Source organism: Aspergillus nomiae (assembly GCF_001204775.2).
Source record: "Aspergillus nomiae NRRL 13137 chromosome Unknown contig00244, whole genome shotgun sequence".
Classification (NCBI taxonomy): Eukaryota; Fungi; Ascomycota; class Eurotiomycetes; order Eurotiales; family Aspergillaceae; genus Aspergillus; species Aspergillus nomiae.
In genome coordinates, this window is record NW_015378299.1 from 6166 (window position 1) to 28168 (window position 22003).

Here is a 22003-nt window from a genome sequence, read left to right on the forward strand (position 1 = left end):
AGAAAGTGTGATCATGTCTGACTTTTGAGGTCGATCGAGTGGCCTGGGCGCAAACTAACACCTCTCCCAGCCTGTAAGAGAGGGAAAGAGAGTGTGTATGTACCGGTCGGATCTTGGAAAGTATCTTCTCCTTGATGCGAGTGAGCAGATCATGGCCATCCAAGGACCGCAAGGCTTGTTCCAGATTTCGCACAATGCACTCAATGCACTCCTTGATGAGATGAAATTTTTTCTGTTTTACCGGCACTTGGCTATTTCCATTGAGATTAATTGGTTTAATCTCGTTCACCCGTCACTGCATCATGGGCAGCTGTCTACTGCGAGATTGGAAATGATGCTCGCCGGAGAATTTCTTATCCTTTTTTTTCTTTGCCCCATCACGATACCAATGTGAAGGTGGTGCTTTAGTTGCGCGTGGGTTGTCATAATCCTCAGCGATATGCATCCCCTTGGACTGATCGCGTCACCAGCCTTTCTGATATGAATTGAAATAAGCCATACTACGCAAGGAAACCATAGATTTCCTTTCCTAGGAGCACAGTTACTGTGCAGGGATGGGTTGCCTCCTCTTCCAACTTCGGGGCTCCTTGCATTCTTGCAATCCTTGCGGTCCGATACATACAAATAAGCAGCCATTAACTCAGTGTCCTGATGGTGCTTGGGCCAGTATTATTATTAGCCGGGGATCATCAAACAAGATCGTGGTGGAGGGCGAGTTGCGATCCATCACACCCGTCCCGTGTTAACTCATGCAAGTCTATATTGCAGCGTTAACACCAACTCCCTGGATCGGTTGAAACATGCCTGCGTTCAAGCCTGTGGCCAAGGTATACGAGTACGGATAGCCTTGCGCTGCCGACCGGTTGTTACGACTCCTCGGGCGACCTCTGCATGTAGTATGTCTGCGCCTTTGCAGAACCCCGGAAACTGTAGTGGAGAGCAGGTATTCCCTTGAGGCAGTCAGGAGGTAGCATTCGTCCGAGGGTCGAAGTTCAACCAGGATGGCTGGCCAAATTAGTGTTTACCTCTGCGTTCGTTTCTCGAGAGTAAGTTTGTCCCGGTTAATATCTGTTGTAGGCACGGACCGTATGGAAGACTATTTCGATTGCAACGGGTGGGGGTGGTCGAAACAAGCAGAAAGTCGATATTTCCGACACTCCGACCATCATTATCACAAGTATGTCCGAATTTCGTAATGGTGATGCGAAAAATATAGCGAACAGATACCGTCTCTTATTTGATTTTCATTTAATTTACACTCTGGAACCGAGGGTAACCTGAATTCCGAGGCCGGAAAGAGAAAGAAAAGGGCTTATCGCATTTATCGCGAAGGCGGGGGTGAGAATGAAGGTCCATATTATTCGATGGCTGACGCTGAACGATCATATCAGGGTTACGTCTTTGAGCACAATAAACGGGATATTTTATTATTTCATTTGAAAAGGTCCTTTTGGCAAGTCACCTACGATATCCACAGATGGTCATCGATGCATTCTGGCTGGGGCGTAAAGTCTCAGATCAGGCTCCACGGCTTTGTTACTTTTTTCGTTCCTTTTTCTTATCCTTCTCTTTCTTTTTTCTTTTCTTTTTTCTTTTTCTACGTTCCATCCTTGTCCCGCTTTTGAACGTTTACGTGATAAAGGATACCATACTCTGACGGAGGACAGAAGCCCCGAAAGTCAGAACTCCAGATGGAGATAAGCGGAGTTTTTGGTCACGATCCTTGATACAGCGTGATACTCACTCTCTTCCCCGCTCTGACCAGTCACATTGTAGGTTTTCACCACACCAGTACCGTCCGACAGAGACCGTCGTAACCGTACCGAACCACCGTTGTAGTATCTCCCAAGCGCCTACGGAGTACTGAGTACAGACTGGAGACCCTAACCTGAACTCTAGGCATCCCCATATCATTTTGGGGGAGGATTGACTGTATCATTTTGGTCATTACGAATCCTGTCTCACCTCTGGAACCCATCCACCGGTTTGGACTGACATTCAAGTATGAACCAAATATAGCAATCGACCGTTAACTTGTACACCAGTCAGTCTCCATAAAAAAGTCGCGCCACATCTCCAACCTAGGTAACCATCTTCGTAAACAAATCAAGTCATACGTGCTCAACGTCAACTGAAGCCGTTGTGATCCGACGACAAACGTTGTCGTCACATAGCACACAGCGGTTGTGGAGTTGTTGGCCAGGTGTTGACTGGCCTGTTTAGTAATGGCTGGTTTTAATTTCCATCGGTCATGAAAACCACGCATTGATGGTGTACAATTTAATACCTACATTCATACTTGAGATACCTCGGTGACCACCGGTTTATTTGGGCATAGGAAATAGCTTCGGTTCCACTAAATTAAAAAAGGAATATTGAGGGGTTTTCTTTTCTTTTCTTTTCTTTTTCTTTTTCCGTTTCGTTTTCACCTTGTCATGAGGGAGTTTTGTATACTTCTTCTGTGCAATGAAGCAATGTGATAAGAATCGGATGCTTAACGGGTCAGTTCTAATCTTGGTTGGTCGGCTATAACGACAAGTTAATTAATTTATAATAAACAGCTAGGCATCGGTGTTGTTATCTTATTTGCCGTGGCTAGCGTATAGTATCTATCTTTGTACAGTCCAAGCCACAGCCATTTACTAAATTAATCCTCTCCTAATCTCCTTCGACTTGGACGATCCTTAGGCGGTTTTCCCTATTTTTCTTTTTCCGCCTGAACTCCCACATCAAAGCAAAAGCCACATGCTGCCCTCGTCCTTTGTTTGGACTTGAGGAGAGTGCAGTCTAGAGCTAACGAGCGGTAATAATCCTGCCTGTTATAACCCACTCTGGCAACAATAGTACTCCGTGGATGCAATCCATTCAGCAAGACCAACCTATCCACTTTCTTTTCCTAGGAGTATCTCCGAGATCCCCTCTGTATCGTTCTATTCTATCTTATTCTCTTTTCTTTTTTTTTTCTCCTCTTTTTTTTTTAACTCCCCTCTAATCCAGGGTAAGATCACATTGTCCAGTCACACGCAGAGTTACTCGGGTTTGTGTATGAGCTGTCTTGAGACAGCGGATATCAACTGGTAGCGCGTTAAACCCCATAAGCATACGAGCCCATTTAGGTCAGTAACGCGCAGTAGTCTATCACAGATCAACATAGGACCGGAACCTTAGGTTGCAGGAAGACCTTTTCAGCATTGCTCTCTTGCTGGGGTGAGATGGAGGTCATTCCAACCGTGCGAATGACACTTTCCGATTCCCCGCGCTGGGCGTCGCGGCTTGTCCAAAATCCAATATGACCCGAATGAGGTTAGTGTATCCGATGTCTGACTCGCGATATTGTTTTCATGTTCATTCATCCATTGTTGTGGTTTGGCCTGCGTGTACATAGAGTCTATCGGTTGATGACGCCCCTGAGTCATTTGGTTTTCCTCCCTTCCACATCTTCATCCTCTCTCTTCTCCATCGAATGGTTGGTGGTGAGGAACTCTTGCGTCTTGCATGTGGCTTACTCAGCCTTCGGATGGAGCTTCCAGCAGCGTCATCACCGCAACTGTTCCACATGATAATGCGACAATGGATGCGCATTGTAAGCAGCATCGACCATGATTGACCACATTTTACATCAGCGTCCTTGCACCCACTGTTCCTTTAACTTTCTTGTGTCAAGAACAAGTGGTACAAGCTGACACCCCACAGAGAGGCCTGCTACTACCCTTCGCGCCAGCTCTGAGTCAAGCGAACACTTCCTATCCTAGGCAAAGCCATAAGCATTCGCAAGCAACAGCATGATCATTACTGCAAGCCACGTACATTGCCTTTGAGCGCATGAAAGGGACCTTTGTTCCACTATGACATGCCATAAGCCTTACGACCGGCATATCCCAAAATGGGACGTCATACAAAGAAACGTCGAAATCGCATCAACCAGAGGGGATCACTTTTCCATCTGATCTCAGAAGCATAAAAGCTTACCTACAACGGTAGACGCCGTACCACCAACCCATCCAGAGCCCAATAAGCCGTCTGCACCCGATGTCTTTGGAGAGACCTTGGTCGCGCGGGCCTTCGTTACCATGAGCGCTGGGAACGCCTCAGCTGCATCCGATTCCAAATCCGCCCATGGCGTTTCGCTCCTCCGCAACGAAGACCGCGTCTATGGGTCTTCCGTAAAACATCCGCAGCCGTGACGCTTCGTGGGTTACCCGCTGTGTTGGGTGTCCAGCTTACCTTTTTCGATGCGTCACACAGCATTGCAATCCGGACTGCTTCCCACTTCTTGTCCACAACCATAAGCAGACCACCTCCCTGTCCTGATCCATTTTCAGCAGACTACGAGTCGGCCCAGCTGCAGTCGACCAAAAGTACAGACGTCCTGCCTTACCCCAGTTCCCCGTGAAATATCTGCAGTCTGGTCACACAACCAACACCAACATGTGCGGAGATCGACGACATACCGCCGTCTACATTGCCCATAGACCTCCATCGGCATGGTGAACAACCGAGAAGCTGAACAGCAATCCCGATTACACTTCGTAGGATCGTATTGTCGTCGGTGAGTCCCATGGTGCTTGAGCTGAACATACCCCCTAGCCACCTCAGATACGTGGGCATAGATAGTCGAAGATGAGGAAGTATATGTATATCATTTCCCACGCCAATCATGTATCTCTGGCAGAAAGAAAAATAGTCTATTGGCTCCTACAGCAGTACTTTTGTTTCTTCGTGACATATTGAAGCTCTGTCTATATCCCCATAAAGCTAGATCGAGAAAACACCTCAGCAACAACCTGCATAGTACTTTTTATACCGCAAGGCATGTAGGTCGTATGTACTTCCAAAATGGATATAGTAGTCATGCCATAGCACATCGACAACCTCGGCGTCGTACATAGTAAAGATAACAGGAGACCCGCTTCAAGCAACGATAACAAGAGTAAAAAAACCCATCAAGCAATGCATAGCCTTCAACTACATACATACCTACCTTCTACCTCCCTAGTAAATCCTAGATACTAAACCCATGCACCCATCAAATCCCCAAGATATATACAACGTACACCAACCACAACAACCCAATAGTAAAAAGAACTTTTCTAAAAAAAAATAAAATAAATAAATAAACAAATAAAGAGAGAGTGTGTGTTTGTTTGTGTGAGAGACAGAAAACACAACCAGCCCAATAAACTCCCAATCCCATGCAACAGCTATGTATTCTGGGCACGTATGCACATACTGATACATGCGTCTGTCTATGCATACTTGTACATTAGGGTATGTATGCTTGGGTGGTTGATGGGTCATATCTCTAGTTTGGGGGGTTCCTTGCTTGGGTTTATGTATATTTATTGGGATGGATAGGTGGGTTTGTGTGTGTTTACTGAAGGGATGGTTAATTGTCCGGTGTATTGGAGACTGGGTGGAACTGTGGTTCTGGAGTTGGGTGTGTTGGTTTCTTTTTGGGGGAGGGGTTATTTTATATAGGTATCACTAGTATATGGATTTGGGGAGGAGTGGGTGGTAGGGGTTGTTTGTGTGGATGTGTGTTTTAGTATCTGGTGTCATTATGTATCTGTCTATATATATATATATATGTGTTGTCTGGTGTTTATATTATAACTTAAAATGAAGTGTCTAATCTCATCACACCTTACTCGCAACCGTAACCTCCGTCGTAGGAATAGGATCATCAGGATGATCATCAACGTCATCAATCTCGCCCTGGCGTCGGGCGTGGTCATCGTCGACAGGATCCTCAACAACCCCAGAAATCCTCCCAATGACCCCTCTAGCAGTGTCTCTCCGATCCAGATACGCCACAAGCCCAATAAATGGAATGGTCAACGACCCCGTAACCAAACTAGCCACGTACCCCTTCTCAAAGTGCGGCGCATCCGTAACGGGATAAAACACCAACGGCCACCAGGTGACGAACGCAAAATCAAACGAGTTCATGAATCCCGTCGTGATGGCGCGCAGCTGTAGATCGTGGCCCGTGACGTCCGCCATCCACGAGTACCAGAGGGCCTGGGGCGCGTAGGTCGTGCCCAGCAGGTAGAAGGCGAAGAAGTGGCCTGCGTCGGCGGCCGGGTTGGCGACGAGGATTGCGCTGCCGATGACGAAGGTTAGCCCGATTGCGAGGGAGCATTCCCAGCGCGATTGCAGTCTGTCGGAGATTGCGGAGTAGAGGATCGTGCCGAGGATGGCGGTTGCGTAGATGCCTGTTGGGTAGTTGTTTTGTTGGATGGTTGTGTAGCCGCGCGAGGACATCCAGAGGGCCATGACGTTGTTGCTTAGGGATTGGACGCAGAGAGAGTAGACTTGGGTTTTCTTTTGTTAGACTTTGTAGGGTGGTCTGGGAAAGGGGAAGTGGCTCACGCATGAAGATGAGTGGTAGGAGGTAGAATTGCCAGCTGAGCAAGACGCGCTTCAGAACAGTGCGGTCCCACGTTTGCTTGGATGTCTGGCCCAAGCGGTGCGCGGCGTGCTCTTTCTCGGCCTCGTTGAGATACCATGCTGCGCGATGTGCCGGGAGATCAGGGATGAAAAACCATCCTAGCAGTCTTGTATCAGTATCTGAAGATGCACTTAGCTTTTCCGGGGACATACCGAATAATGCAACGGGGATCGTCATCACTGAGACGATGATAAAGATCCATCGCCACGCAGGTAAACCAGCGTGCCCGGCTAATGCTTTCAGCAGTCCGGCTTGGATCCATCCGCCGGCCATGCTGCCGACATGGCCGAAGCAGCAAAAGACGGCCGCTCGAGTACCTAGCTCAGACTTGCGATACCAAGACCCCAAGATAAAGTGTGCACCCACACTGCCAGGATGTCAGACGCAAGGAAATCACGTCATCTGGTGCAGGGTGCTACTCACTAGGCAATCGCCGAGAAGCCGCCCTCAATGGCATTCAGCAGAATAACCTGCCAGGCCTGAGTCATTCTGTACGTGATAAGAGTGAGAACACTCCATGTCAAGTTGGCTGCAACGAAGACATATTTGGGCCGCACAACGGTCAAAAGACTCGTCCCAGGAATTTGGCAGACGGCGTAGACGACCAAATAGGCGGTGTTCATGTAATTGTAGTCTTTTCCCTGGAAGTTCAAGGCCTCGCGCATGCCACTGATATATGCTGACGAGTAACTGGCTCGTGTTACACCGAACAGAAACCAGATGAGGGAAAAGTAGGGGAGCAGCGTGAGATCTAATTTCGCGAGTAGGGCTCGATCCTTCGGCTCCCTTCCCCAGAGGATCGTTGCGATTCTATTCATGGTCGGGCGAGCCATGGCGATAAGTATTGCTGTACATCCCCTTCATTTGTTAGAGGAAGGGTTTATCCCAGTGTTCAGTTAAGGGAACGGTCGGAGTCGCCTTTAAAGTGTCGTGATGATCACGCAAAATGAGGGGAATCCGGCGACTTATTTATCTCCGGGACCGAATGATAGGCGGATGCATGGAATGCTTGCAGAGAGCTTAGGGCTCTTCACCTCAGGTGTTTCATCTCCTTGGATAAAACTTGTAAATTGTGACTTCTCAGAGAATCAACATGATCAAGCTTGTGCACAACCAAAGGTAACAGCTGGCAATGCGGCAGCCGACGGAGGCGCGATCACAGTTATACTAAAGTTGTACACATGCTGAATATATACAGGTATATCTTATGGACATTCCGCTTTCAGTCCCAGTCATTCGAAGAAAAAACCGGAAGCGTCGAAAAACCAGAGATAACTTGAACCTGTTCAACGACCAAAACATCACATTTCCTGCTGCGCACGGACGGAGAATGACTGGAAATACGGTTATACTTACTTAACTGACACCATATCGGGTGGAAATGACCCATGAGATAGAGCCGACGAGGGTGAATGGACAGTGTATCACTATGATAGCTATCCTTTGCCAACATACACATCATCTCATTGGAAAAGAATCATCAGGTTCCATGTTTAGCAAGATCCTGTTCGGTCGCAATCCACTACCGCATCTGGCATTAAGACTATTCCGCATATCATCGTCTAAACGACAACTCTGCAGTCATCCATGATTCATTATCCAACTTATTGAGAGCTCTACAGACTATTCTCGCGACACTCAAACCAAAGGTTCGAACCACCAAACCCTAATGTCCGCGGTTAGTCCTATGATGATGACATAGCCGGCATCTTTATACGACGATGTCCATCCAAAGAGTGATCGTGTGACTTGTCTCTGTAACTGCTTTGCTTGGCTTGCTCTCTTTAACCACACATGTCCACTTGAATCTCCTCAATTGTGGCGATGACGTGGTTTTGGCTAGCTTATTCCCGCATGAGCTATGCTGTTACCTGACTTGAGGGGCTGTCCCGACGGAGCAATATCGTTGTCCGAGTCCTATACGAGGTTGACCCAACTATGGATACAGAAGGTGTTGGAATTCTTGTTACCTTGGCTTTTGATCTTATAAACCGGTCATTCCTCTCCCCGATACACTATTGAAAATCAGCACTGAACAAACATGGCGTCGTCAGTTAACAAGTCTACGACTACCACCCATTATAATGACTGGCCGAACGCACAGGGTGTAAGTCGCATTCGCTATCATATTCAACAGCCTCATTGACAAACCAGTTTGATGTCCGCTATCAAGAGCTTGAGCCGACAGAGTTACCGGTCCAGGGCACTATTCCGCCCTACTGCGCCGGCGTGCTCTTTCGCAACGGGTTAGGCCCTCGCGATATCCAGACGGAGAAACAAACCACTTATCGTGTGAGCCACTGGTTCGACTATTTTGCCCAGGTCCATCGTTTTCAGATTCATGCTCCTACATCGGAACAGCCCTGGGTTCGCGTCACACACAACTCCCGACTGACCTGCGACGGCCTCATCCGAAGGATACAGCGAACAGGGTATCGTGGAGAGATCACCTTTGGAGCCAAGTATGATCCGTGTATGTCGCTCTTCCAGAAGGCGCAATCGACTTTTAAGACTATTCCACAAGGAGTTCCCGACGAGGTCGACATCAGCGTCACTCTGAACGTTAATTTTCCCGGGTTGTCAGCTACAGGCAGCAAGCAGGAGAAGATGGCTGGGCCAGGCATCGAGACACTTTGTAACCGCACCGATAACTCTACTTTCCAGATGCTCGATCCTCAAACCCTGGAACCAATTGGTATTGCGGACCAAACAGTCTTGCATCCCTCGCTCCGGGGACCCCTTAGCGCGGCCCATTGCAAGACAGACCTGACCACCGGTGATATCTACAACTACAACTTAGACATGGGTCTAACAAGCACCTATCGTATCTTCCACGTTTCTCGCGCAACAGGGAAAACCAGCATTCTCGCAACGTTCAGGCATGCTGCTACATACGTGCACTCTCTTTTTCTGACGGAGCACTACGTCGTGCTCTGTCTCTGGAACGCTCGCTTGCGTGCCGGAGGCATGTCCCTGCTATGGACACACAACTTTGTGGATGCATTGGCCGACTATGATCCTACACAACGCAGCACTTGGTTCGTGGTAGATCGTACTCCTGGAGGGCGTGGATTGATCGCGCGCTACGAGTCCGATCCCTTCTTCAGTTTCCACACTATCAATGCATATGAAGAGCCTTCCTCGACCGACCCCTCCAAGACAGATATAATCGCCGATGTTTGTGCATACGACAGCTTAGACGTATTAAAACGTTTTTACATTGACAACTTACTGTCCGACTCCGCTACAGCCCACCAATATGGCGATTCAAAGAACCAGAGGGCTCGCGGCGCTTTCCAACGCTTCCGTCTGCCTGCCGTTCCCGAAGGATCAAATTCCAAAACCCTCACGGCGGAACTCGTCTTCTCGATGGGAAAGGGACTAGGACCGGAACTGCCTCGTATCAATCCTCGGGTAGGCGGCCGCAAGTACCGCTACGTATACGGCGTGACCGACTCGGGGCAAAGTGTTTTCCTGGACGGTCTAGTCAAACATGACGTCGCCACGCAGACATCTCTCTATTGGAGTCAGCATGGGCAGACGGCCAGTGAGCCGATTTTTGTGGCCGATCCGGATTCAGAGGACGAGGATGGTGGTGTACTTCTATCCGTCGTGCTGGACGGCATCGAAGGACGTAGTTATCTGTTAGTTCTCGATGCAAAGACGATGACAGAGATCGGGAGGGCTACGGTTGATGGTGTGGTTGGCTTCGGGTTTCATGGTGTGCATGTCCGGAACCCTTAGCTTGTTTTTCCCTTGTCTGTTTTATCTCTACTGTCTTGGATCTTTTGAACCTTGCATACTTGACGTTCTGCTGTTTTGTATAGTTCTGCATTTTTTATATCAGCATTGACTCGAGGATGATAAAGTAAGAGTATAGCTTTGATTCTATATAGTCTAAATACGATCCTTGAGCTAATGCAGACTAGCGATGTATTCACGTTGTTGAACAAACCACTGTCATAGAATTATGTAGTCCTGATCTCTGAAGAGCTGAACACAAGCGGGATTTATATCACAACGTATTGACCACTCGGGACGCGGTCCATCGATGACCAAGCATTCTCCAACAGCACAGACATGAATATGATGGAAATCGCAATTCTATCCATGTCTCTCAACATTGAGCATTGCTTCCCGACCTAACATCATGTGGTAGCCACATGCGATGTCTTGTGGCCCTACCGGAAGATCCAGGGACAGCATAATACCCTCGTATTCATGGCATGATAGCTAACGACCCGGAGATAGCAAACCCATACGCACATAAGAATTTGAGCACATTTGCCCAAAGGGCTTACGAGTCTCGACTGGACCCTGACGTGGCCTGAGGATCGAACACTAAACGCTACGGAAGCGAGATAGGCCTTCTCTTCTCACAGGTCACCTTGGACATAGGATCCAATGCCGAGTTTACTCCGATTAGAGTTAAGCTACTCCAGTGGCAACTCTGAAGATCAATCAAGTCAAGCCGTATGAGCTATCCAGACCGTTCGGTGGGTAGACTCTGGACAGGAAGTCTAAATGAATCGAAAACTGCCACAGACAGACGCAGAGGAGCTAAGATTAGAGAGTGGATCAGCTTCCCCGGATTCTTACGGCGGCCTTCATCCGGGTTTTGTTCGACGTGGTGCTTCAAAAGGAGCTGGCAAGGTCTAGATGCGGGTGAACCCGGCTGGTTCTCGGGAAGGACCGCCAGTGGGATCTGAGTCAGCTGCCATGGCACATTGCGCATCCCCCCAAACAGGAAATTTAGGAGAAACGATACGGTAATGGAACGCCCGGATTGCACGCCAGCTGAGGGGAAAGTGGACTTTTGGTCGCCGGTTGAGTCATAATATTCATCGTTACGGGAGTTATGCGACTTTGTACATGCATACCCCGAGTACATACTCGGCGCAGCTCTGTCGGTACAGAGGAGAGGAAGCACATCGCTACAAGTTCGTCCTGGCGATAAGAATCCCTGTCCATACTGCAGACGATTAAGGTCTAGAAGGACGGAGGAATCCTTGTTGACAATCCCTTTCCTTCTGTCCGTCATCTCCACCTAGGAAACTGTGTATAAGAGAGCTTCATACCCACCGTAGGATCTCCATTGCAGATAGAAATTCCCCCTCATAAGGCTTGTCGAGTGCTTCTCCTCACCAGCAGAAACCTCCCCCTCATTCTCCAACAGCCTGCAGGAAAATCGATTATCCCAGAGGGAAGAGTGTAAAAAAAATAAAAAAAAAATAAAAAAATAAAAAAATAGATTAGGGTCGGAACCGGACCCAGTTCATCGGGAGGGCATCTGGGCCCCGGCGGCTTCCTCAGGCTGCAAATCCCTTCGACCCAGTTTTTTGCCCCATTCACAGAGGCGGAACAGCTCCTAATAGGGAAGGCATAAGCCCGGCGGAACCTTGAGAGCGCCAGACAGCGTCAGAAAGACACCCAACTTCCAAGGCTCCAAGGCGTACAAGTCATTGACACACCGATTCGCCCAAAACAGCTAATTTCTTATCGCGTCACTGCTCCAACGCCTCCGAAAACTTTTTTTTTTTTTTTGTCTTTTTTTTATTAGCTTGACGAAACTGATTTGACTCAATTGTCAATTACTAGAATCCTAATTCAGTTTCCAGATTCTTTCTCCTTTCTCTCCCCTCTCAACTCTCCTCTCCCTCTCCACTCCTACCCCCCATACTGGGCGACCACAACCGATAATGGTTGGAAGTGCGCTTGCTATCCGGTCCAAGATGGCTACGCCATCAGTCATGTCGTCGCTGTCGCGCAGGTCGCTCTCGACGCGCCCTCATGCCCTTCGATCCGCTCGTCCCTTGAGATCCAGCGGTTTCTCCCAGCAGCCCGTTCAGCGCACCGCTCGCCGCTCGTACGCTGACGCCGCGCCCGCGCCGAAGCCCAAGAAAGGATTCAGGTTCTTGCGCTGGGCCTGGCGCTTGACCTTGCTCTCCGGTCTCGGCCTCACCGGTTATGTGGCGTATAGCGTCTATGAGCTCCGTCATCCAATTGAGCAGATTGGACCCGACCCCAAGAAGAAGACCCTGGTGATCCTCGGTAGGTTGCCTCAAATCCGGTGTCTTCGCCATTGATATGGTTACACAATCTGGACATGCGATTAACCCCGCGCAGGTACCGGCTGGGGCTCTGTTTCTCTTCTGAAGAAGCTGGATACCGAGAACTACAATGTCGTCGTCATCTCCCCCCGCAACTACTTCCTTTTCACCCCTCTGTTGCCTTCCTGCACCACGGGTTTGGTCGAACATCGCTCGATTATGGAGCCCATCCGTAACATCACGCGCCAGAAGAATGCCTACGTCAAGTTCTACGAAGCCGAGGCGACCAAGATTGACTATGAGAAGCGTGTCGTGTACATCAGTGACGACTCTGAAATCAAGGGTGACATCTCCAAGACTGAGGTGCCTTTCGATATGCTTGTTGTCGGTGTCGGTGCTGAGAATGCAACCTTCGGTATGTAACCTAGAGTAAACCCAGCGAAGTAACCAACGCTGACTTGCGCATCAATAGGCATCAAGGGTGTCAAGGAGCACTCTTGCTTCCTGAAGGAGGTCGGCGATGCCAGAAGATCCGTACGCGTATCATGGACTGTGTCGAGACCGCTATCTTCAAGGACCAGACTGAGGATGAGATCAAGCGTCTTTTGCACATGGTTGTCGTCGGTGGTGGCCCCACTGGTGTGGAGTTCGCTGGTGAGATCCAGGACTTCTTCGAGGAGGATCTCAAGAAGTGGGTTCCGGAGATCAAGGAGAACTTCAAGGTCACCCTCGTTGAGGCTCTTCCCAACGTGCTTCCCATGTTCTCCAAGCAGTTGATTGACTACACCGAGTCAACCTTCAAGGAGGAAGCTATCACCATCCGCACGAAGACCATGGTCAAGAACGTGACTGATAAGTACATCGAGGCTGAGGTCACCAAGCCCGACGGAACCAAGGAGTTGGAAACCATCCCCTACGGTCTCCTGGTTTGGGCTACCGGTAACGCCGTCCGCCCTGTTGTCCGGGACCTGATGAGCCAGCTCCCCGCCCAGAAGAACTCGCGCCGTGGTCTTGCTGTTAACGAATACCTTGTCGTCAATGGCGCCGAGAACGTTTGGGCCGTCGGTGACTGCGCCATCACCAACTATGCCCCCACTGCTCAGGTTGCTGGTCAGGAGGGTGCTTTCCTTGCTCGTCTCTTCAACACTATGGCTAAGACCGAGTCGATCGAGGATGACCTGAAGCAACTGTCGGAGGCTCAAGCACAGGCCAAGAGCCCCGAGGAGCGCAACCAGATCTTCGATGAGATCCGCGAACGCCAGAAGCAATTGCGCAGAACCAAGCAGATTGGCCCCTTCCAGTACTCCCACCAGGGAAGTCTGGCTTACATCGGAAAGGAGCGTGCGGTTGCAGACATCAGCTGGCTGAGCGGCAACATCGCAAGTGGTGGTACCATGACCTATCTCTTCTGGCGCAGTGCTTACCTGAGCATGTGCTTCAGCAGTAAGTGATCCCTTTCGCATACCTATACAACAGGATAATCCGTGCTAACACATGAAACAGCTCGTAACCGTGTCCTGGTCGCCGTCGACTGGGTCAAGGCCAAGATGTTCGGCCGTGACGTCTCTCGGGAGTAAATCAATCTCTCGCATATAGATTTGGAACCAACTGTACCACCAAAAACAGCAGATATGCTACGTCTATGATTTCGGAGCGAGAATTCTTGTTTTCCCCCGTTTATTCGACCATTCTACCTTTTGATGCCCGTTCACATGACCCTTTACCCTCTCTCTCTCTCTCTTTTCTCGTTTCTTTATCCTCCCCATCGAAAATGAATGGGACACTCATCATCCACTCCGTCAATGCCCATCTCCCTCTTTCCACATCTAGAAGGTCCACTTGATATCCCCACGAGACCCGCCTTGAAGGATAAACCCCCAAGGCACGCTGGAAATGGAAAAAGAAGAGAAGAACAAAAAGCATTAATCTTTATCTCTGTGTACGAAATCGATAGACCGGTTGTGGGGTTACTGTTTATTTAGATTTGTTAGATTTGGCCATAATCATTCTATATTCTTTCTTTTGTTCATTTACATTTCCTATCTTTGAACCGTTGTCATAATAATATCTTTGGTAAGGATGTGCATTTTTATGGTTTATAAATGCGGTTCCCCTTCTATTATGTATGGGAATGTTTACGGATTACTTTATAGATTGTTCAAGTTATTTGGAGTAACATTGTAGGTTTGCATTATGTGGAATGTAGATATTTCTATCCATGCCAGATGATTTTCACATGAACTTCTGATAAGGGAGAGGAATGAATAAACCAAGCACTCGCTGTGCTAACGCCTATCCTGAAGAGATTCTTTAAGCTATAAACAGACCTTATTGGTGGTATGGTATACAGGAAGCTAGGTAAGAGAGGTAAAGAGAAGGGTGGCGAAGAGAATGTAATGTGGCGGCAGCAATGAAAAAAGGAAGGAGAGGGAGCGAAGAAGGAGGTAGTGGAGCAAGAGATATAATCAATTAGAACAAGTTCCAGCCACGATTTCTCTGCTCTTTGGACAGGGGGCGGTCGGTGTTTCTATGCTTGCTGCGACCGTCCAACTGGCGGATGCTTTCGATTTTCTGCAGGGCTAATTCGAGGAGTTCCTTCTTCTTGATCACGTCGAGGTGTCTCCGGATGCGAGGGTCCTCGCGGGCGAAGCGTTCTACTTCTGCGTCGGAGAGGTGACGGCCTAGCCTCATGTCCAGTTCTCGGGGGAAGTTGTAGTAGAACTCTGATAGGAGCTCAACGTTGAGGAATAGTACCGCGGTTGATGTGAGCTTGTCTGCGACGACGTCAAGGAAGACTTCGGGGCAGTAGTACTTGTTTTTCTTGCTGGCACATTGCTTCGAGCGGACAGCGAGGAGTCTCATCTTAAGGAGATCAGCCCGATCGCGCAGGAAGGTGCTTTCACGACCTGGTTTTGATTAGCTTCCTCTGTTGGTAGCATAGGGAACGTATACATACCTGTGGCTAGCAGGGCAGAGCTGAATCCACCTGCTCCACCAGCGCCGTCGCCTTCCAAGACCACTTCACCTTTCCTGACCTTGTCTATGAATGACATCACATCCTTGATCTTTCTCCTCCCAACAGAGTCCTCAACACGTTTCAAAGCTGCCTCACACGCCTTAAGCTCCTCCTTTAGCACTCTTGTTATGTTTTCCCTTCCCTTAGCCCACTCCGGGTCTCAACTTCGATTTCGTATTTATAAGGCTTGATGCAGTTCTCGACTTGATCGCTGGTGCTGAAGAATCGATCATTCAGGATGCTACTGCAAGCATCCACGATCTGCTTTTGAGCATACGGGTGGGAGGCGAAGGTAGAGCTGGCCAACAATGACTCGACATGATAATGGATTGCACCAGCAACAACTGTTGTAGCAAGCCTGCCAATTCCCAGCTTGGTCAAGGAGGATGTCGACGCGTCGAGCTTACGGTGCCAATACATTGACTCCGGGTCGGCCTTGGGAAGGTCAATGAGGGGATCCAACTCAGGCATCGGAGGGTTCAGGTCGTCGATTGGCTTGTTCCAATATCTCTGAGCGAGGATGTCCATAACGCGTTGATCGAGCTCATTTTTCAGCATCTCACGCACCTGGGGACGGCCAAAGTTCTCGGCGAATGCCTTGAAGGAGTGCTTGAAGCTGTCCAGGCTCTCGGCGAGATAAGACTCGGCGCTCAGCGGACGATCATTATATTGAACCTTGAACTCGTACGTCGCTTCTTCCAGTTCCTGGCTGATAGCGTCCCTAGTACCCGCTAGGCTAGATGCCATCGTCTGTTCAAGAACATGCATAAGCTTGGTTCGCAAAGTTCCAACGCCAACCGACACCTCTGACTGAGGCCCAAACTCAGAGGGATGAGAAGAAAAATAGGCATTTTCATTCTTCATGATCGCGCTCGTGATGTTGCCACTTCCCCGAGAAGAAAACAGAGCGGTCGTCTGGGGGATTCGCGAGACCACACCCACGTAGCCCAGGCGAAGAGGGTATTTCTTATCAGTAAGAATGCTATAGCCACGCTCTGGGTCGACAAGGTCCATCTTTGTGATGACACCGATCGTCCTTTCACCCCTAGGGTCTACTCTGCGACTTGCTCTTAATGCTGTCGAATTGGCAAGATCAACATCTGCCGCTGATATGGCTAAGATAACATTTGGCGCTTGGATGTACTTGTCACATAGATCAGAGATCTTTTGCTTCAACTGTGGAGGTTGACCTTGGCCGGAAACCTGGATATAACCTGGGAGATCGATGAGGGAAAGATCGGGAACATTAGGAGAATAGATGGTGAGTTGAATCGGGTCATCGCTGACACAATCCCTCTCAGGGACTGCCAAGTTAAGGTCGGTCAAGGTGCGTTGGATTGAAGAGAAGTCGGTTATCTTCCCTAGCCCGAGGGCAGGGAATTCTCCATATTCTGCTTGTGCGTGAGGAGTATTGACCAAAGTAAGTTCGATCGGCCGCCGGGTAACCATATTCGAGCCTTTGGGAAGAAATTCATGCCCAACAATAGCTTCGAGAACGGAGCTTTTGCCGGATGACTGCGAACCAATGACTACAATTGACGGCAATGTCAGGGTGTTGGACTGGCCAACAGCCTGGAGTATGTTCCTGATCTCGATCATTTTACGAGTAAGGAGCATCATCTGGTCGTCCTCCGCATTCCTGGTCAATCGGGCGTGCTCATCATCTTGGTCGTAACCCAAAGCCGCCGCCCCAGCAGCTGCAGCGGCACCAGCCCGGCTTTCTCTTGGGGGCTGCCCTCCTCCCCCGGAACCGTCGTTTTGGGAACCTTCACTGAAGCCTAGGATGTTTTGCAACCATTCAGGAACTTCCACACTATCCGTAGTCCTTTGCCAGCCACGTTGTGTCTGTTCAGCCACATTCTGGATTTCGGAGAAGATGGAGGAAGCAGTGTCACTGGCCGACTCCCCCGCACGTTTCAGCACATCAATAGCATAATTTCCTGCCTCTATAGTAACCATAAAGATTAGATGAATAGTTCCTGAGATCGGAAGATAGGAACATACGTGTAGTTTGATATTGAATATAAGCTAACCCAGCTACTGTAGCCGTTCCAAGCATTGCAGGCACCTTCACTAGTTTTAGTGCCAGCTTCGGAAGGATCCTCGCAAAGGAGATCCCCCGCACAGCGGGGACATTATGAATCGAGTTCGCACCGACAGGCCAGGCGCGTCCTCGAAGTGCGGCGCTGCCATCTGAACGTAGAAGACCTCCAGTCCTTGCACCAGCATTATGAACATGGCGGGCCAAAAAGCCCGTCCGCAAGAGCGGAACAAGACGGTGGGAGAGGATTCTCCCGCTCATGCTTCTCGAAATCGCATACACATCAAGCGGATTGAAAGAATAGAATCGGTCATCTCCGGGCTAAAAGCCACGGCGGTAGATTTAGGTTGCTGGTGCGTCGAACAATAGCAGTAGCAACAAAATAATCGGATGTCATAATGTCGGTACCACGCGAAGGCGGACCGAACCTCCAGCACGGAGAACCTCGTGACCTGCGCCAATGGCCGCTTCGCCGTCCGTATACAGTCGGTGTGAGTCACGTGTGGTTGAAATGGCGACATTGGTAGTACTGAAGCACAGACGTAGGTATATTTATATATCTTACTCCTGAATATCTTTTGTATTTATTGAATTGAATTAATTCTATACTTTGACTCCATTCTATTCGTTTCGTGGTCGTTGGGCTTTACCTTTGTCAATTGTGGAACAAAACGCATCTTTAAACCTCTCCAGAAGCTGCGACTTCGGCCGCCGGGCAATAGAATTGCTACACCGTACTCCGGCTACGTCCATAGCTATAACCCTTTCCTGGAACCGTTTTATCCTTGAGTTCCTGGTCGCAAACACTGAACTCCTTTAGAGAGAGCTTCACTTCTCTCGCCATGTGCCGCTTTTTGGTAAATCAATCTATACTATTTCTATGCGTCATACAACTGACCGCTATTCTTGCCAGGTATACAAGGGCCGACATGAGATACGTCTCAGCAAATTAGTTACAGAGCCCAGTCATTCAATTCTGACTCAATCATATGACTCCCGTCTTAGACTGGTAAGTATCAACTCGAATCATGACCTGGAGACTTCACGCAGCCCGTTCTGTATACCCGAAACATGATTTAACTCGCTGATTACAGGATAACCGCCGTCCAGTAAACGGCGATGGCTTCGGAGTAGGGTTCTACACGGACCCCAAGCTCGGCCCAGAACCATGTATTTTCACGTCCACACTCCCAGCCTGGAACTGTGAGAATCTTGAACGGTTAGCATCCAAAACCAGCTCCAATCTGATCTTCGCGCATGTCCGCGCAACCACGGAAGGAGCCCTATCAGATAACAACTGCCACCCGTTCCAACACAATACGTTGATGTGGATGCACAACGGCAACGTTGGTGGCTGGCAGTATATCAAGCGGCCGCTGGGCGATTCGCTCGCGGATCGCTGGTATCTGGGCGTGAAAGGCGGCACAGATAGCGAATGGGCTTTTGCGTTGTTCCTTGACCTCTTGGAGAAGGAGGGTGTTGATCCGAGCTCGGACCCCGGTCCGGAGGGCTTTGGGCAGGGGCTCCTACGACGGGTGATGGTCAAGACTATTGCAAAGATTAATGAGTTCATTCGGGATATCCCCAAGAGACATAATGTTTCTGGTATTGAGACCCGCAGCTTGCTCAATTTTGCTGTAACGGATGGCCATACGGTGGTTTGTACGCGGTATATCAGCAGCAAGACGGATGAGCCTGCCAGTTTGTACTTCTCATCGGGCACCAAATGGAAGGAGGGAAAGGTTAAAGGCCACTTCAAGATGGAACGTCACGATAAGGGAGCCGACATTGTCCTAGTGGCAAGTGAGCCGATTACGTTTGAGAGACGTGAGTTACGACCTACCTAGCCCACAGGGTTGAGGGCTAACTTCTATAGATAATTGGGTTTCGGTTCCCGCCAACTCGATTGTTACTATCCATAAGCAGACGGTCCTTCTACATCCCATCATGGATGAGTTCTATAGCGAGGACTTGAACCAGGACCGCTCATCCTGCTATGCTGTGTCGAAGGGTCTCGTTAGCACGGCTCCTGGCACAACAGTCCAACCTCAAAACACCGAGCCAAAGGCTCCTGCAATAAGCGTCAATGGTACTAGAGTAGATGATCCCGCTGGAGGACTAGGTCAGCATCAGCTAGAGTTCGCTAACAAATGTGCAATTTCACATTGAGGGCTTTTGTATGCTTCGAGGTATTAAGCTGGACTTAATGATAACCAACAATTGAGGTCATTGGCGTTGGTATTGGGTCGGGGTATTCTTTTTGTCTCTGATACGGGGGGTACATCATTTAATCTTAGCACACATAGTCTTGACTGGGTCTCTTCGGGGTTATAATTAGAAATTAGGTTATCACATTGGGTGTCCTGAGTTCCAGGTCATTGGCATCGTGCCGTTTAAGAAATCACAATACAAAATAAAACAAAGAAATGTATTATACAGGAATAGCAGGCATTATGTATCGTCACCCGATATATTGGCATGCTTAAAATATTTCATGCCCACCCACGCAACCACAACCCATACCCATGACATGACGGCCGTCAAGATGATCAGAGCAGGATAATACCCAATAATAGGGAGTGTGGGATCATCCTCAAGCTCCGGAGGCGCATAAGGAGTTTCTCCAACATCCCAAGCCCAGCTCCAGACACCAAAACAACTGCCCATGCCCACGACGAAAACAAGCCATGTCACTATCAGAATAATCCAGCCCCACCACTCCGTCTCTGAGTAATCCCAGTTCATATCCTGACTACTAGTTATGTCAACCGCATGCGTCGCAAGAGGAGATTTGGTGCGATGCATAGCTCGGTACGTTGAGTCCGCTGAAAGCGCATAATAGGAATCCGAGCTCGAAGAAGCAGACTGAAGATGTAGACCCGCAGCAGCAGCAACAGCGGCATTTGTATTTTTAGAAGGAGGAAAAAACACAATATCTTCATCATCAGTAGTTATCTCTCCGCCAAGGATACTGTTTTGGGAGCGGTTCTGCCGGTGATGCTGAGCGGATTGATCCAGTGACTTTGGCTGCGTATTCATGAAACCTTCCCATACCATATCTTCCGGATGACTATCTTGTTCTGCATTTCCGTGGGGCACGATCTGGTCTGGGGAAACGGTGTCAGGTAACGGTTGTTGCATTCGTGAGCCCGTGGCAAGCTGTTGTTGCTGTTGTCCGATAACATCTGCCCGTGGCATGTCGATCGGTGCTCGGGAGGCTTTTTTATCTCGATATTCAAATCGCGTGCCTAGTAGGGCGGTTTTTCGAAGTGAACCCCTCCTCCTTCGCGTTCTTCGTTGTTGTAGCGCGCTAGCCATTGCTCTGCCCCCCCGTACACTAGAACCAAAACCATCGCTATCATCACGGTCGATGCCGGAATGAGCCCGCTCCGGGTTGTTATGAGTCGCTTGTATCATACGGAGAAAAGAGAGTTTGGATAATAGGGAGCCGGATGAGCTGCGCTTGTGTCCGCTGCTTGCGCTTTCTGAGCGCGTCCGTCCGGAGAGCTGATCATCGTTATCCAACGGTAGTGCCACCCTGCTGCTGTCGCTTGCATCTTCCATTGGCGCAAGCTGGGCGTTATTAGCTCAGCTGGCCATTAGTCACCAGCATCCAGATTTGTGTTCCTTGAATTATATGTTGGCAGATTCCATCAGGCAAGATGGTTATGGTGAGAGTACGAAGGGGAGAGTTGACGCCGCCCGAGCCAAGCCAGCCGAGCCTCCGAGGCGGTACCTTCAGTTAAGGTACTACTCACCCATGGTTCGATCAGGTTGTCCGAACCATCGCCAATGTATATGTTCTACTCGCTCGCAGCACTTGTCTGGACAGGCCATATTTGTGGCGACCGCTACTACTTATAGAACTATCGCGGAAGAAAAAGATCAAGTCATTATTCATACAACAGCCGTTCTCAAATTGTACTTGTTGCCGATAGCTGTCATATGTCCGCTAACTAATTGATCCAAGGCAGTAAAAGAGAAAAGGTATCCGAAACTCCAGGGCATCAAGTCGTAATCTGGACCGAGGACAAGAATGGTCTCAAGGGTGGTATCATAAAGTAAGCATGAGAAAAAGTACCGACGAGATGCAACGCATAGAGAGGCCTCGGGATCCCGGGGACACGTTAAGCTTGTTAGCGAGGTATAGATAAACTTGAAATGAGAAAAGTCACTGAATAGATGAGAAAGCAAGGCCGCTATCAAACCAGAAGAGAAACTTGGCGTGTGAGCGTCAAGACACAAGGGCCCATTCATAGGCCAGACATACATACTAAACGAATACGATACAAACTCATAGAAAGTGACTTATCAAGAAATAATAATCCAAAATAGATAGGGGGTCAGAGCACAAGGAAACAAGAAGAGGTACTTTTAGTTTATTCCGCAGAACGCTTGAATCGAAAGTCCAAGAAGCTCTTAGTAAAAGTAGCGCACATTCATGG

The 22003-nt window shown here is 49.1% G+C and overlaps 7 protein-coding genes across 7 annotated transcripts; 3 read left to right on the plus strand and 4 right to left on the minus strand.

Annotated features, from left to right (window-relative positions):
- Positions 1-3748: 3748 nt before the first annotated feature.
- ANOM_009342 (uncharacterized protein) lies at positions 3749-4560 on the minus strand (the record flags this gene model as incomplete). Its single annotated transcript, XM_015554598.1, has 4 exons — positions 3749-3792; positions 3970-4150; positions 4225-4307; positions 4452-4560. The coding sequence occupies 4 exons, from the start codon at positions 4558-4560 to the stop codon at positions 3749-3751; spliced, it is 417 nt and encodes a 138-aa protein (XP_015404749.1).
- Positions 4561-5637: 1077 nt separating this feature from the next.
- Positions 5638-7284, minus strand: ANOM_009343 (pantothenate transporter; the record flags this gene model as incomplete). The annotated part of the gene is made up of 4 exons (XM_015554599.1): positions 5638-6314; positions 6373-6549; positions 6604-6818; positions 6875-7284. 4 exons carry the CDS (start codon positions 7282-7284, stop codon positions 5638-5640), a joined length of 1479 nt encoding a protein of 492 aa, XP_015404748.1.
- Positions 7285-8492: 1208 nt separating this feature from the next.
- Positions 8493-10195, plus strand: ANOM_009344 (carotenoid oxygenase family protein; the record flags this gene model as incomplete). Its single annotated transcript, XM_015554600.1, has 2 exons — positions 8493-8558; positions 8606-10195. The coding sequence occupies 2 exons, from the start codon at positions 8493-8495 to the stop codon at positions 10193-10195; spliced, it is 1656 nt and encodes a 551-aa protein (XP_015404747.1).
- A 1955-nt stretch (positions 10196-12150) lies between these two features.
- ANOM_009345 (alternative NADH-dehydrogenase) lies at positions 12151-14166 on the plus strand (the record flags this gene model as incomplete). The annotated part of the gene is made up of 4 exons (XM_015554601.1): positions 12151-12502; positions 12578-12920; positions 12974-13944; positions 14005-14166. The coding sequence occupies 4 exons, from the start codon at positions 12151-12153 to the stop codon at positions 14076-14078; spliced, it is 1740 nt and encodes a 579-aa protein (XP_015404746.1). The 3' UTR covers positions 14079-14166.
- An 804-nt stretch (positions 14167-14970) lies between these two features.
- On the minus strand, positions 14971-17819 carry ANOM_009346 (dynamin-related GTPase MGM1; the record flags this gene model as incomplete). The annotated part of the gene is made up of 4 exons (XM_015554602.1): positions 14971-15407; positions 15458-15604; positions 15670-17463; positions 17522-17819. 4 exons carry the CDS (start codon positions 17817-17819, stop codon positions 14971-14973), a joined length of 2676 nt encoding a protein of 891 aa, XP_015404745.1.
- A 529-nt stretch (positions 17820-18348) lies between these two features.
- Positions 18349-19727, plus strand: ANOM_009347 (glutamine amidotransferase subunit DUG3; the record flags this gene model as incomplete). Its single annotated transcript, XM_015554603.1, has 4 exons — positions 18349-18415; positions 18472-18567; positions 18653-19385; positions 19435-19727. Coding segments are annotated over 4 exons (1173 nt in total), but the record flags the coding sequence as incomplete, so codon positions are not given.
- A 282-nt stretch (positions 19728-20009) lies between these two features.
- Positions 20010-21122, minus strand: ANOM_009348 (PIG-Y family protein; the record flags this gene model as incomplete). The annotated part of the gene is made up of 1 exon (XM_015554604.1): positions 20010-21122. The coding sequence occupies one exon, from the start codon at positions 21120-21122 to the stop codon at positions 20010-20012; it is 1113 nt and encodes a 370-aa protein (XP_015404743.1).
- Between the last annotated feature and the right edge of the window lie 881 nt (positions 21123-22003).